The 14803-nt window shown below is 50.4% G+C and overlaps 1 protein-coding gene across 7 annotated transcripts in view; it reads right to left on the bottom strand.

Moving 5' to 3' along the window:
• KCNN3 (potassium calcium-activated channel subfamily N member 3) overlaps positions 1–14803 on the bottom strand; it is a 163503-nt gene that overhangs the window by 105021 nt on the left and 43679 nt on the right. For all 7 annotated transcript variants that reach the window (XM_016928054.4, XM_016928047.4, XM_016928063.4 and 4 more), the window contains exon 2: positions 10229–10324. In XM_016928054.4, the coding sequence (XP_016783543.3) occupies positions 10229–10324 (96 nt within the window). The remainder of the gene's footprint in view (positions 1–10228; positions 10325–14803) is intronic.

The raw sequence follows: 14803 nt of genomic DNA, 5'->3' as shown, positions 1-14803 counted from the left end.
CCTTCCAACTTTACAAATCCTCAGAGAGTCAATGATCCTTACCCCAGGAGTCACTGAGTCCTACTATGCACAGTGCTCTTCGTTAGGCACAGCAGGGGTGGCTGCAGGGATGATTGGGAAGACGCTGGCCTCCCTGAGCTTAACTGAGTGCCATGTTTCTTAATAAGAGTGTGCACTGGACCCCCTGCGGTGCTGTCAAAACACACATTCCCAGGCAGTGGGGTTCACCTGCCTATGCAGGACCCAGACATGACACAGGGGATCTGAGGCACACCCCTGATTGAGAACCGCTGCCACGGGGGAAATGATCATCATTGAAAAATGGTAACAACAAAACCAAATAGAACGGATTAACTTTGAAAAAGTCAGGGATGACACACCTTGGCACTCTCAGAGAAACAGAATATTCTTTTTTTTTCTTTTTTTTTTATACTTTAAGTTTTAGGGTACGTGTGCACAACGTGCAGGTTTGTTACATATGTATACATGTGCCATGTTGGTGTGCTGCACCCATTAACTCATCATTTATATTAGGTATATCTCCTAACGCTATCCCTCCCCCATCCCCCCGCCCCACAACAGGCTCCGGTGTGTGATGCTCCGCTTCCTGTGTCCATGTGTTCTCATTGTTCAATCCCACCTGTGAGTGAGAACATGCGGTGTTTGGTTTTTTGTCCTTGTGATAGTTTGCTGAGAATGATGGAGAAACAGAATATTCTATTAAGCTGCGCACTTGTTCCCCATGACTTTGGAGAAGTGGGAGTCCGCGTTCACAGAAGGAGTCTGGAATGGATTGTTAAGGCAGGGGACTTGGCCACTTACTCTATTATCCTGAAAACTTTAAGCTGTCTGACCAGCTCCTGTGTGTAAGAGACTCAAGAGGAGTCACCTTTAAACTTTAAGATGTTGGAGCCAAAGAGCTGTCTTTATTATTGTTTTCTATGTCAAGTTTGAGACTGTGTTTAGGGGACAGCCAGCTCTGTGACTGGGCAGAGGCAAGGCTATTAAGAGAAGGGAGAGAAGTTGTTCGGACAGTCCCACAAAGGGCCTCCTGAACACAAACCAGGTCAGTCATTGTTACCAAAAACCGCTCACAGCCACTCTCCCGACATTTTCCTCTCCTTGTCACGCAGCGTCCCTCAGACATGGAATTCTGGCTACAATCAGAGTTCTCAGAGATCATCTGGCCTAATCTGCCCACTTTACAGACAACACAACTGAGATTGAGCTAGAACAAGTAGCTTGTCCAAGCTCACAAGTGATCAGCATCCCAGACAAACTGGCCCTGGCCTCTCGTCCCATGTAGAACGGGCAGAGGGTTGCTGGGGTGGGAGCCCCTTGGGCAGGGCAGTTGTTAGGCTGCTTTTTTTTTGAACATTTTCATTCTCTCAGCTGCCCATGCTGGGACTGTGATTTTTTGTATCCTGAATTACACTGGAAGCTTCCTGAGAAGCGTGTCCACGGCCCCCTCACTTCACATGGCCTAGGGCGAGGACAAGTGTGTGGTTTCCAAGGTAACACATAGCTGGGTGGATTCAGCCTCCCGGGCCGCCTCCTCTTCCCGGGAGGCTTCATCTTGAGCCCGCAGGGGAGGAGGCGTGGGAGGCCAGGCGACGCACCGCCTTCCCATTCACAAACACGGACTCTTCCCGAAACCAGTCTCCCCTCTGTCCTCCTGCCAGGGTTCAAGGGCCGATGATCCCTCCCCACCCCGTCCTGAACTCCTGGAGCTAAGGAAGCTCCTGGAGGACTTGGTAAGAGGCGTTTGCCTGGAAGTCAACAGAACCCCAGCTGACGGGGAGGTCAAGCCTTAACATGCCCGGAGCAGGGCTTTTCACACCTGTTAATGGACACAGCACCGCCCAGTGAGAGCATGATCCAGGATGACATTCCCCAGAGACAAAACAGAAAGTCAATACAGGCAGCCGAGAAACAAGCCTTGCTGTCACCACGAGCACACCCACCCCATCGGAGACGCCAGCCAGGGCCAGGGAGAGCAGCCGGGGGCCCTCACACCTGAGGGACAGGGAGCAGGGGCAGGAAAGCCCCCTCTGAGGCAGAAAGGGTTAAGCCCAAGTGTTTAAATGTTTAGCAAATAAAACCAAAATGTCACACGGAGACTGCCAGGGCTGGTGTAGTAACCATGGCAATCCATGGCCAGCGGCCGATCCAAGTGAAAAGGTGCTGGGATCGAGGTGGGCCTCCCAGAGAGTGGCAGGGAGGGCCATGGTGGGCATGGCCAGCTCACTGGGCAACCTGCTGGGACCCGCAGCCCCTTAGGATGCAGAAAGCACGGGCCAGATGCCAGGGCTGTGGGCTTCAGGTCAGGCTCTCAGCCTGTTAGAGGCTCCCCTTTCTCCTTAGAATGAGGAGGGAGTAAATCTGCCATGCCTACCCCAGCTTTGTCATTCATTCATTCATTTATTCAGCCTACACTCATTGAATAGCACCTACTATGTGCTAGGCACTCTCATGCCTTTGGGGGTCCAACAGTGAATCCAATACAGTCCCCACTGCCATGGAGCCCACAGTCAGAGAAGGGAGTTGCAGGCAAGAAATAGTATTCACAACCAACATAAGACACGCAGGGACAAGTAAGAGCCGGTGCTATAAGAGTTGGTGCTAGGTCCACTCCTAGAAGGGGCACCCTGGGGTCAGGGAAGGGGGATGATGGCCAGAGAGAGTTTCTGGAGGAGGAAATATCTATGCTGAAACCTAAAAGGCAAAAAGGTGAAGGCGGCCAGGCCCAAGGCCTCATAGATGTGAAAACCCTCTAAAAAATACAAAGCGCTAGACAAGATGTGGCCACACCATCGTCTCTGAGGCGCTTGCTAATGTATCAGCTCTGAGCTTTCTGTCTTCAAAGTGTAGTCTGACAAGGATTTATTCCATGGTGTTCTGACTTCTCGGGCCCAGTTGGTGGTGTAGCTCCTTTCTCTATTTCTCCCTTTCTTTCTAGCCCCACTGTGCACACCTGGGCCAGGTAGGAGGCCGAGGCCCACAGAAGAGCAGCGCTCCAGTGAATCCCCATCACCGGTCACTGTTCCCTGGAACACATTCCCCATTTTCAATTTCCCTTGTGTGCTGTGATCAACCAGGGGCACACTCATGAAAGTGGGACAGGAGAGGGATGTAAACCTGGCAGAGGAGGCCCCCATCTGGAATTTCCTTGTTGAGGTCTCCTCCCCTTCAGTACGAGTGGCCCGAGCTCCCTCCTTCCATCTGCTCATCACATCTGAGTTAAGGAGTTGACATGCTCAAACCTAGCCAGGCTGAGAAGTCTGTCTGGGGGTCTCAAGATCTCAGAGGTTCAATGAAGGTATTTCTAATTCATCAACCAACCAGCCAGAGACACCCTTAGGAAACCTCTACCAGGTGTCTGAAGAAGGATGGGGACTCTAGCCCCTACCTGGGGGGTTTGGGCAGCCTCCACCTCCCTTCGGAGGACAGGCACAGCTTCCTTCTCTTTTTTTTCCTCTCCTGAAACGCTCTGGTCCAGCTTTGTCCTGAGCATACAAGGTCTCTGCTCCTGGCGAATACAGGGCACAGCATCATCTCCGTGTGAAACCTGCCCAGCCTCTCTGGGAGACATGCATCACTCCCTCCTCCGTGGCCACTTGGTGTTTCACAGACCCTCATACTATGGCACTTATGACCCTGGGTCACAGTGGATAAAGGTCTAGGACAAACCAATTTCCAAAGGCAGGAATCAGGTCTGCTTTATTTCTGGATTCTCAATGCCTAGCACAAAGTAGTCCTACAATAAATGTTTGTTGAATAAGTAAACGAATGAATGGACTCACCATTTTTATAGACTGTACTAGGGTTGGAAAATTTAGAGAGGTCAGTACATGCTCTGCTATTATACCTTGTCTCTCAGTGCCAGGACACCTTACAGGTTACATTCAGGATGTGACTTGAGCCTGCTTTCTTTTACAGGGAGAAGGGAGGGTGAGGGCACAGAGCAAGACGCAATGTGAGTTGTCCTGTCTGTTCTTTCAGGGGAAGACACCACTAACTCATTTAGCGGTGGGACCCCAAAGCACCTGGACCAGCAACACCTCCTGCATTACAGACACCCATGTCCCTGTGACAGCACATTCCACGCACCCAGGAGGACACTCCCATCCACAGAGCAATTATGCCACAGGAAGTGAGGCTTCCTATAATTTATGTCCTGTAATTTCAAGTAATTTCCCTGTCTGCTCAGAACTCTATTGGTATTTAATGAAAATATCCACTTTTATATACCTAATAAATTAAAAGCCTCCCCTTTTTTTGGTCCGTTGTATTTCAAATTCATGAGGTTGAAGGCCCATAGTTTGTTACTACCGTTACGTTTCTGTTGAGTTTGAAGAAGACTGGAAACATCTGAGACCAACGCTAGATCTTGAGGGGACTGATATCCCCAGGCAAGAGTGGATCTCCACCCCATTGATCTGATTGATGCCTTTTACTTTGAATATGGCCAAGAACCACAATTTGAAATTAATGATCTCTGAAGCTCCCATTCTGGGACTGGATTATATGAACTCTGCCACTGCTCTGTATCCCATCCTGGGTCACAGTAGTCTCTTCAATTTAATTCAACAAACATTCACTGACTACCTGCTATGTGCCCGGCATTGGCCTGGATGCAGGGACCGCACCTCCCATCCCTGCAACTTTATTAAGGATGCCAGGCTCTGCTCCACGCCTCTGGATGTGAATGTGTCTGCACCCCACCCCTTATTCCATGCCTGGGGCTCTGAGCCAGGCACTTCCTCCCAGGGGTACTGGATCCCTCCCATCCTCCCTTCCTCACTCCTGCCCCAGCTCTGGGCATCAACACTCCTCACCTGGCCCATGATGATGTGCTTCCCACTGTCCTCCTGCCTCTGAAATTGGCCTTTCCTATATTTGCATGCTGCAGATGAAGAATGCTGTCTAAAATGTAAATCTGATCATCTCTGTCCCCAGCTTAAAACCTTCTCATAGTTTCTGCTGCTGCCTACAGGACATTCCAAAACCCTTCAGCAAGGCAAACAAGTCCCTACGGGTCCTTCCCACCCTCCATAGTGAACTTGCCCCCCTACCCAGGACCCTGTCCTTGAGACATTCCCAGTGTGCTCTGCAGTTCCCCATCTCAGAGCCGTTGTTTACTCTGAGACCTCTGTCTGGGGTATCCTTTCCACTCTGTCAGCCAGACAAACACATTCTTACTTAAGCTAAGGAGTTCTGCATATATTATCTAATTTAATCTATACAATAACCCTTTCTGGTAGGTACTGGTTCCGGGTGGGTAGGCATATTCAAACCTACGCCCAAAGGCTGAGGAAGCTGAAAGGCTGAAGAAAGGTGCTGACATATCCAGTTTCTCAGAAAGAAGCATTTAATAGGGACTTATGAACAAAAGCCACAGTCTCCGGCAGCAGTAAGACAAGATGGTGGATCCTGCACCACGACCCCCTAGTCCCAGGGATTAAATACCAGAGGGAAGGGGTATATGTGCTTCAGAAGCAATTTGCCTAAGGGCAGGACTTACAGTAAACAGTAGATAAAGGAGAAATCTTAGAGGCTTTCCCGAAACTGGGTTAATCGGAAGTCAATATGGAGGATCAGCATCCAAGATGGAGTTGCTGTGGCCTCCACAGTATGGTTATTAGTCCTATTTTACAGAAAGGAAATAGACTAAGAAGGATTAAGTAACTTGCTAAAGGCCACCTCCACACTAAATGTGACAAACAGCATGATTTGCACCAAGCTGGGCTGCTCTGAAGTCTACATTCTCAGTAGAGAACGTTCCTCAAGCCTGGGTCATAACTGAGTTTTATGATTCTGCCTGCTAGCCTGCCTTCCAGGATGGCACCAGGGCCATTCATTACAGCCATAGATTCACTCAAGGCTGGTGACCCCTGGGAGAAGCAATGGTGAATTCTGAGTTTCTCATCTAGAGAACTGGGCTCCTGTCGCGGGCTCTGCACCTAGAAGAACATTATTAAATAGATGCTGAACCAATGACTGCACTTGGTGGGTCATCAAGGGCAAGGGAGGAGAGGATACTGGGGAGCAAGAGGAGTTCAGTGTTTTGTGTGTGGAGCCAGGGGCTGCCGGTGGCATCTAAAACGTGAGCCTGCAGCCTGGGGAGGGGGTTAGCATGGTCTGAGAGCTGTTGGTGAGAGCTAAACCACAGAAGTAAATGGACTCTCCAAGGGAGAGCATGGTTTTCAGTCAGAGTTTTGGTAAATAAACAAAATGCATTGCTTCTTGTGTTTTCATTTCTCTCCTGGACACACTGGCCTGAGGAAAAGAGGTGCCTGAGTCTTTGAAAGGTCTGTGCTCCAAAACGCCAACAGAGAGGGAGACTGAGGAGAGATGGGGTGGGGTGCCATCTTCCAACAATGGAGGCTACCACGCGGGAAACCAACCCCTTCTTTTCCCTGCTCCAGAAGCAGAACCAGGCCAGGGGGCAAGTTCCAGGGAGGCTGCCTCTTCTCGGCAGAAGGGCGGGCTTTCTAAAGACATTGGTAGGGCAGCCTCTCCCAGGGGGGCCAGCAGCTCCGTCACAGTAGCACACACAGAGGCCCTGGGGTTCCTGCAATAGGTGGACACTACAGTTTAAACGTGTCCCCTCCAAAATTCAGATGTTGCCAATGTGGTAGTGCCAAGAGATGGGGCCTTTCAGAGATGTTGAGGCCATGAGGGCTCCTCCCTTGTGAATGGGATTAAGGCCTGTATCAAAGAGGCCCCATGCAGTGTTCAGTCCCTCAGCCTCCTGCCTTCCCTGCCTGAGGATGCAGCAATGTAGCGCCATCTTGGAAGCAGAGAGCAGCCCTCACCAGACAACTGAAGCTGCTGGCACCCTAATCTTGGACTTCCCGATCTCCAGAACTGTGAGAAATACATTTATGTTCCTTATAAATTACCCAGCTTGGGTGAGAGTTACCCAACAGTGTTTTAGAATTCTTCTTCCTGAAAAACTCAAGCCATCTAAATGAACAAGTAAGAATACTGTTCTAAAAGGTACTCCCCCAGCCTCACATGTGTGCTGGGCAGGGCCTGGGTCCTGGGTGTGAGCTTCTGGGGCAAGGCTGGGGAAGACGGGGACATGATCATCTGGTCCCTGCTAAAATTTAGCCAGGTGATCAGGAACCACTGTGGATGAGGAAAGCTGTGAGCAGATTCCTAGCAAAGGTCCTGACATCACCCAAAGGGGAGATGCGGCAGCCACCCCCTGCCCTGCCTGCTTCGCAACAGGTGAGCAGCAGCTGGCCTTTGCCTGTGGAAGGGTGCTTGCTAAGCACTGCCCTCTGCATAACTTCATCAGTCACACTTGGGATAACTCCTTCCTCCACTCGCAGGAAGCAGGTTCCGCAGCTGGCTGAGCAGCCAGATCTAAATCAGAGAATTACAAGATTGGGGGGCTAAGTAATAGATGAGGAAACTGAGGCCCGAGACCAAAAAGCTAAGTCAAGGTACGACCAGCTTTGGAAAAGAGTTACCTTGAACTCAGCATGCTTTCCATTCAAAGAACATGCTACAAACGTGCTATACTCTGCCGAGAAGAGTATACTGTCAGACACTATAAGTCTCTGGAAATGCAAAGATTAATGCAAAGATAACTGTCCCTGAGGTAGGGAAGAAAGACACCCAACAGAAAACTACAATATGGCCCAGTGAGGTATATACAAGGGCGCTCCGTAGGAACCTCCCTCCCGCTGACTCTCTGGGCCCAAACTGTTCCCATTTCCCTCTGGCAAGAGAAGGTCTAGCTGGGCACAGAAAGAACTTTACTGGAAAGGTAAGAGGCACAGAGGAAGCCAGTTTTGGTGACTTTCCTCAAGTGACGGAGGCTGCAGGGAGGATAAGGGGCTGGGTGGTGGGAGCTCAGGGTACAGGCAGGGCTGGGCCAGAGCAGGAGGAAGCGCAGCCACCTGCCAGTACCAGGCAGTCATGATAGTGACCACCTGGTGGACCCAGCTGGTAAGTGCAAGGCCCAGCTAGAAGCAGTGGGACAAAGGTCACAGGAAAGGGACCAAAGTTTCCATTCTGTGAAAGCCCACTCTGTACTCTACACTGTTTCCAACCCCTGCAAGAGTTCAGCAAAGTGGGTGATGTGGTTCCCATACTTCAGATGGGGAAACTGAGCCCCAGAGTCAGGATTCAACACAACTGATTTCACTTTGTTTCTCCAAATTGTGTCAGGCCAAAATGAATGACCCCCAATAGCATCATCTACTGCCCATGATTAGGGCTGAAACAGAGATTGGCCATGAGCTGGACATGGGACAATGGGTACCCAGCCAGGTTCTGGGCTGTCAGCAACATGACCCTGCCACCAGGCCGGAACTGAGTCAAGCTGCAGCTGGACCAGAACAGGCTGAGAGCTAGGGCTGCAGGCCCCGGACTGGGAACAAGGACCTCAGGAGCATCAGAGGGAGGGACACCTGGCTCTACCCACCCCAATGCCTGGAGCAGAAAGAGGAAGTAATCAGGCCTAGCACCACCATAGTGTGGGGTTGAGGCTGAGAACAGCTCCTCTTCTTCCCCTTCCTCAAGCCTGGGTCATTACTGAGTTTTATGGTTCTGCCTTTTTTCTTTGTTGTGTGTGACACCTCCCCACACAGGTCAGGGTGACACATAGTAATACAGTCTCCCTACAGATGAGAACATGAACACTGAGGGACTGCCTGGATCCCGCGGCTGGCTTTGGGTGGGGTGGAACCAGGCCCAGAGCCCAGACTGTCAACTTCTGTCCTGTCTCGGTTCCGTGGCCCTAGTCCTCCCTGCCTGTACTCCTGGCTCCTTTCTGGGGCTGACTGGACAATGGTCTGAGTTAAAGTCCACCACTCTGTCCAGTTCAGACTCCATGAAGGAAGCTGCCTGGTGGCATCTGGCACAGGCACAACCCCTGTCCAAGCATCTGCAACCCTTTAGAGGCTCAAGAGTCCCAGCATCCAGGTCAGTATCCTCTAGTCATTGACAGAATGCAGCCCTGCCAAGGTGGCCTGGAGCCAAGGCTTCCATGTCCCAGCCAGCCACAGTGGCCCCTGACCTTCAGACAAAAAGCCAAGGCTCTCTAGGAGGAGGAGGCACTCCCACCTGCATCCGCACTGCTGCTCCACCCTGAAAATGCCGAGTAACAAAAGGGACTGGATTTGAACGGTGTTGTTACATAGCGCTTCACAAAGCACTCTCCCATGCGCTCCTCATCCCATCCTCACAACAGCTCAGCAGAGCTGGAATAAAGGCCCCATGTTCTAGATGAGAAGATCGAGACCCAGGAAGGTCACAGGGCTGGCCAAAGACACACCAAGAAAAAAGGTCATGGCCGAGACTTGACCCCAGTTTTTCTGACTCTGAGCTCTGGTCTTCGTCAATCTCTCGCCTGCTGCCCAGATGTGAATCTATCTGTGCTCCTCCAGCCAAAGGACCGGGATGGTTTCCAGATTCACATGCACATGAGGAAAAACATCTGGATAGTTTAGAACTGCTCAGGTCCACAGCAGTGCAGGTCAGCCTGAAGGGCCGGGGGCTGGGGGAAGCTCATTGTCACCAGAAGATGCTGCAGATCTGTTCTCTCCTGTCTGACCCTCCTGGCCCGGGTTGAACCATCCTCCCTATGTCAGCCAAACTGGAAGTGCACCCTGGAGGCCCAGCCAATGTTTCTCTGGGTACCAAGTCACTCCTGGGCAGCAAGAAACAGAGGCCTTCTCGGCCACAGCAGACTCTTACTCTGTCTAGAAAATGACACCCCCAGCCTGGACCCACAAGGGTGAAGACCACACCATTCACAAAAAGCAGACTCCTTGGTGGAGTTTGGTGCAGCATATGTGGGGGTACACAAGGCAGGTCTGCCTCACTGAAGGGATGAACTGAGTGGCCCAAGTTCAGAAAGGACAAGAGACACAAAAGGCAGAGCAATGCATCAGGGGCTCTCCCGGTCCGATGGTGCTCAGTGAGGGTCCCGAATACGGCAGCCTCACTCAACATGAAGCCTTACGTTTGCCTCTGGGATCCCCACTTTGAAGACAACTTAACAGTTATTCGAAAGCCACAGGGCGGCCTCGCAGTTTCCTCTCCCATTTGGGTCCAAACCAGAAGAGAAGAGCCACGATCTTGGGCACCGTCTTGTAAAATCACCCAAGTAGCTGCTAAGGGAGTGGGTTTTGGGGGTGGGGATGGGCTCGGCTCAGAGCAAGGCCAAAGGATCAGCCGCTGCATGAAGGGGTGAGGTGGGGGCACCTACCTGGACTTCACGTGTGTGGTAGGCGATGATCAAGCCCAAAAGGATGATGGTGGACAGACTGATAAGGCATTTCAGGGCCAACGAAAACATGGAGTCCTGCAGGAACAATGGAGAGAGAGAATTAGGGAGTGCGGGGAAAGAAGCGTCTCACTTTATTCTGTGGCTGTGTAAAAGAGAAGGGGTGGGGACACAGGAGGGACTGTTACCAGCCCCTCCTAGGAGCAGGTGTAGCACAAAGTCAGGCTGAGCCCCACAAAAGCCTTGGGCTGTGCCTGGGCCGGCTCTGTCTCAGCAGCTGCCCCCTCTGAGCCTCTGTTTTCTCGGGCTAAGTCGTATTTGCATTCCTGGGATGAACGCTACTTGGGCATGATGTATTATGTTTGTTATACACGGCTAGATTCAGTTTGCTGATGTGTTATTTAGAATTTGTGCTTCCATGCTCATAACTCATATGAACATCATTCTTTGTTGTGCCGCTATTACATGGTTTGGGCATCAATATTACGCCAGCTTGGGCCTCTGTTTTCTCTTAAACCCAAACCAGAGGATTTCGGAGGCAGAATTCTTTCAGGAATGAATTTGAATGTCCCGGCAGCTGCTCTCATCTCCTGGCTTAGGCCAAGGGCAGGGGAAGGAGGCAGGGACGGCAGAGGAGCTACTGGAGAGAGAAGCCGGGAAGCACAGGAGCAGAGAGGGGTCCTGGCAGGAGAAGGACCCTGATGGTCCCTCCTGCTAGGGATTAGGTGGGGGAGGTGAGCCCCGTGGCCTCCACTCCAGCCTTTCAGTCCCAGGGCAGCTTAGAGAAACCGAGAAGTGTGGTTAAGAGCATGACCTCTGGGGCCAGACTGCTGGGTCCCAGCCCTGCGACAGCCATTTAGGGCTACCTGACCTTGGAACGCCCACTCCACCTCTCTGCACCAGCATGCCTCCTGTGTCAGATGGAGATAATATTCTGGACTACCTCACAGGGCTGTTGTGAAAATAAAGGAGTTAATGTATGCCAAGTGCCCAGAACAGTGCCTGGCCAAGTAAGTGTTAACTACCCTTATCATTTACTTTGCATCCTCTACAAATCAGGGTGTCTGGGTTGGAACTTGGTGCACCTCTGGGCATTTCGAAGCTGGAAGTAGAGATAGCTCCTAGTTCCAAAGGAAGGCGGGAACACAGCCCTGAGCAAAGGCAGCAGATGAGATCCAGGAAGCATTTCCAAGCAGTGACTGTGTGTGTGGCGGCCCTGCACTTGGTCCTGAGTGGTGCACGCCACAAAAGAAACATTCCCTTCCTCAGGGAGTTGGTCATTAGAAGAATGATGCCTGATTTCTGGAAGGCACCTTACAGTTTACAAGGTGGTTTCACGTATTTGTTCTCATCCATCCTCACAACAGCCCTCGGCCTTTTACCTTATAGATATTACAGGCTGAGGCCCAGAGGAGGGTGGGTGGCTTGTGCCAGAATTCAAAGTCAAGGCCTCTGACTCGCAGTACAGAGCACTGCCCACAAGCCCTCAGGCACACTCTCCCATGGGAAACAACTTAGAAACATGGGAAGCATCCATTTAAATAGACCTAAATGACATCTTAAGACAACAAGGTAAGGTAGAGTATGATCAATTGCCAGAGTGAAACCTACAGTAGAGCTAGGGGAGCTCAAAGGAGGGAGGCCACTGTGGATGGGTCAGAGACAGCTTTCAGAGGCAGATGTGAGGAGCAGCTGAGATCTGTGGGGTGAGGCGGTATGTCCAATATGGCAACCACAAGAATGAGAGGAGGGCTTGGGACTCGAACCCAGGACTTCCAAGTGCCCAGGTCCATGCTCTCGGCCCCACTCTGTGTGCTGAGATGGAATGAAAGTGCTCTCCCTGATGTCTATTAATCTCCCCATTCATTTAATTGGTACAGTTCTTGAGGCCCACTGGAGATACAAAGAAAACTAATAAAGTAACTAATTCATTCACTCTTTCACAAAAATTTCAACCACTTCTCATTTGCTGAGCACTTGCTAGATATCCAACAGTGTGCTAGATTCTATATATATAGTGATATACACCAGAAGCTTCTGATCTGGCTTATTCACTAACTCTGACTTTCTACATTGCATGGGGTCGTCCAACTATGGGAAAAGGTCTCCATTATTTACTATGCATAAGATGATCTACACATAAGCCAGTCTTCTTTTAGCCTCTTCATGTTCCACAGTTCCATAAGAGCAGCCTGCAATCATTTACTCAGCACACATGTATGGGGGCCTAAGGAGGGCTGGTGCTGTTCTGGTCCAACATAAGCACAGAGAAGGACAGAACACAGTGCTGGCCCTCAAAAATATTTTGATCTTCACAAGCACTTCCTGGTGCCTGAAATGCTACCCAACCACAAGACCCAGATGGGGCTGAAAAGAGCAAATGGTGAATTCAGGAACACTCAGACTGTATTAGGGTAAGACAAACCTCCCTACATGAATCAACTGGGGATCAACTGGGGACAGCTCACAATGTTTTCCAGCCAGAAATGACCATAACTTTCTTTTCAAAGGGGTCTGAAAGCATCTGGGAGCATCACACCTCCCCGGGAAGGATTTGGGATCAGCTGCACATTTCAGCCTCTTATTTATTTCTTTTGGCAGCGATGAATTGACATCAGAATCCAAGTCTATTTCCATCATTTTAAAGGAAGCAGTGAAGGGAAAGGGGCCAGATGCTCCCTCCTTTGGGCCTCTTCCTTTTGTCCTAAAGCTCAAAACCTTTACATGAACAGGCAACTCCCACCTGCTTCTTGGTTTTGGCCAGTACAACCTCCCTGGCCAGCTCCAGCCCCGTGGGATGACCAAGCTGTGTGCTGGATCAACAGGGACTCTCGATATCTTACAGATTTCTTTGCATTCTCCATCGCATGTCAATAAAAAAAATTAACCAACCGCTTTTAATAGCTGGAAAACATGTCAAAGAAGTCTGGCTGAACTAGGAATGTTTTCTATTTGGTAAAATGTTGAATTAGCATCTTCTCTTTGCTGCCTGAACATCAGTGAAGCTTGAAATTGATATGGTTCCTTGGGGGATGGCAGTGACACCAGGCTGCCATACATCCCAGGATAGGGTACCTGCCACACACATTGCCCCCACTCACTCCTATCTGAGGACCAATAAGGGGCTTGTAGAACAGAGGGAATCCAGCGGTCAACTGGTCAACCCTTCTGCCCCGTGACTCAGAACTCTTCAACACAGAGTAACAATCCTTAACACACAGGAATACTTAGGAATTATATCCCATTTGATGAGAGTCATTTTTTTTTTTTTTGAGACAGAGTCTCGCTCTGTCTCCCAGACTGGAGTGCAGTGGCACGATCTCAGCTCACTGCAAGCTCTGCCTGCCGGGTTCACGTCATTCTCCTGCCTCAGCCTCCCCAGCAGCTGGGACTACAGGCGCCCACCACCACACCCGGCTAATTTTTTTGTATTTTTAGTAGAGACGGGGTTTCACCGTGTTAGCCAGGATGGTCTCGATCTCCTGGCCTCAAGTGATCCACCCGCCTCAGCCTCCCAAAGTGCTGGGATTACAGGCGTGAGCCACTGCGCCCAGCTGAGAGTCATTTTTTAAAGTCATTTATTCCTAAATGCCCACAAATTTTCAAGTGGTTAAGTAGATTTGAGATCAGGCAGTGATGGAACGCTACGCAGCCACTAAAAACACTTCTGCACACGGCCGTAATCCCAGCACTTTGGGAGGCCGAGGTGGGCAGATCACGAGGTCAGGAGATCGAGACCATCCTGGCTAACACAGCGAAACCTCATCTCTACTAAAAATACAAAAAATTAGCGGGATGTGGTGGCAGGCGCCTGTAGTCCCAGCTACTCGGGAGACTGAGGCAGGAGAATGGCATGAACCCGGGAGGCAGAGCTTGCAGTGAGCAGAGATAGTGCCACTGCACTCCAGCCTGGGTGAAGAGCGAGACTCCATCTCAAACAAAAACAAAAACAAAAACAAAAACAAAACAAAAAAACACTTCTGCAGACAATATCTGAAGACATGGAGAATGGTTGATGATAGAATATTAAGTGATAAACTCAGACCCCAAAACGATATGTAGTATATTTCCAATTATTTCATTTTTAAGCTTTTTTAGTGTAGAAAAAGACTGAAAATATGTCAACAGAATTCCTAAGAGCTGCCTCCATCCATGTGGTCCCTGTTCTGCTCCAGGCCACGAGCCAGCCCTTCACAGATCTGTGATTTCTCATTGATGACAATAATCTGTAATAAAGCACATCTATAGGGGCCTACCATGCAAGGATGGCATTGTCAACCCACTCTTACAGAGGAGAAAACTTAAGCTCTCAGAAGTTAGGTAACTTGTCCAAGGGCATGTTACCTAACTTCTCACCATGGCAAAGCCAGGATTTGCAAAAGCCAGGTTTTACACCCAGATCTGTCTGCCTCCAGGTTCCATTGCCCTGCCTGTGCCCTAGCACCCCACCTGCTCTGGCGGCCATGCCTTGCTGGCCCTCCAATATCTGCAGTGAGGCTTCTTAGAGCTATTCCAGCCTTTCCTCCCCTGAGGCTGTGCAGAGGGTGATGGAGTGTG

This window comes from Pan troglodytes, chromosome 1, assembly GCF_028858775.2.
Source record: "Pan troglodytes isolate AG18354 chromosome 1, NHGRI_mPanTro3-v2.0_pri, whole genome shotgun sequence".
NCBI lineage: Eukaryota > Metazoa > Chordata > Mammalia > Primates > Hominidae > Pan > Pan troglodytes.
This window is presented reverse-complemented; position numbering and strand designations above follow the sequence as displayed.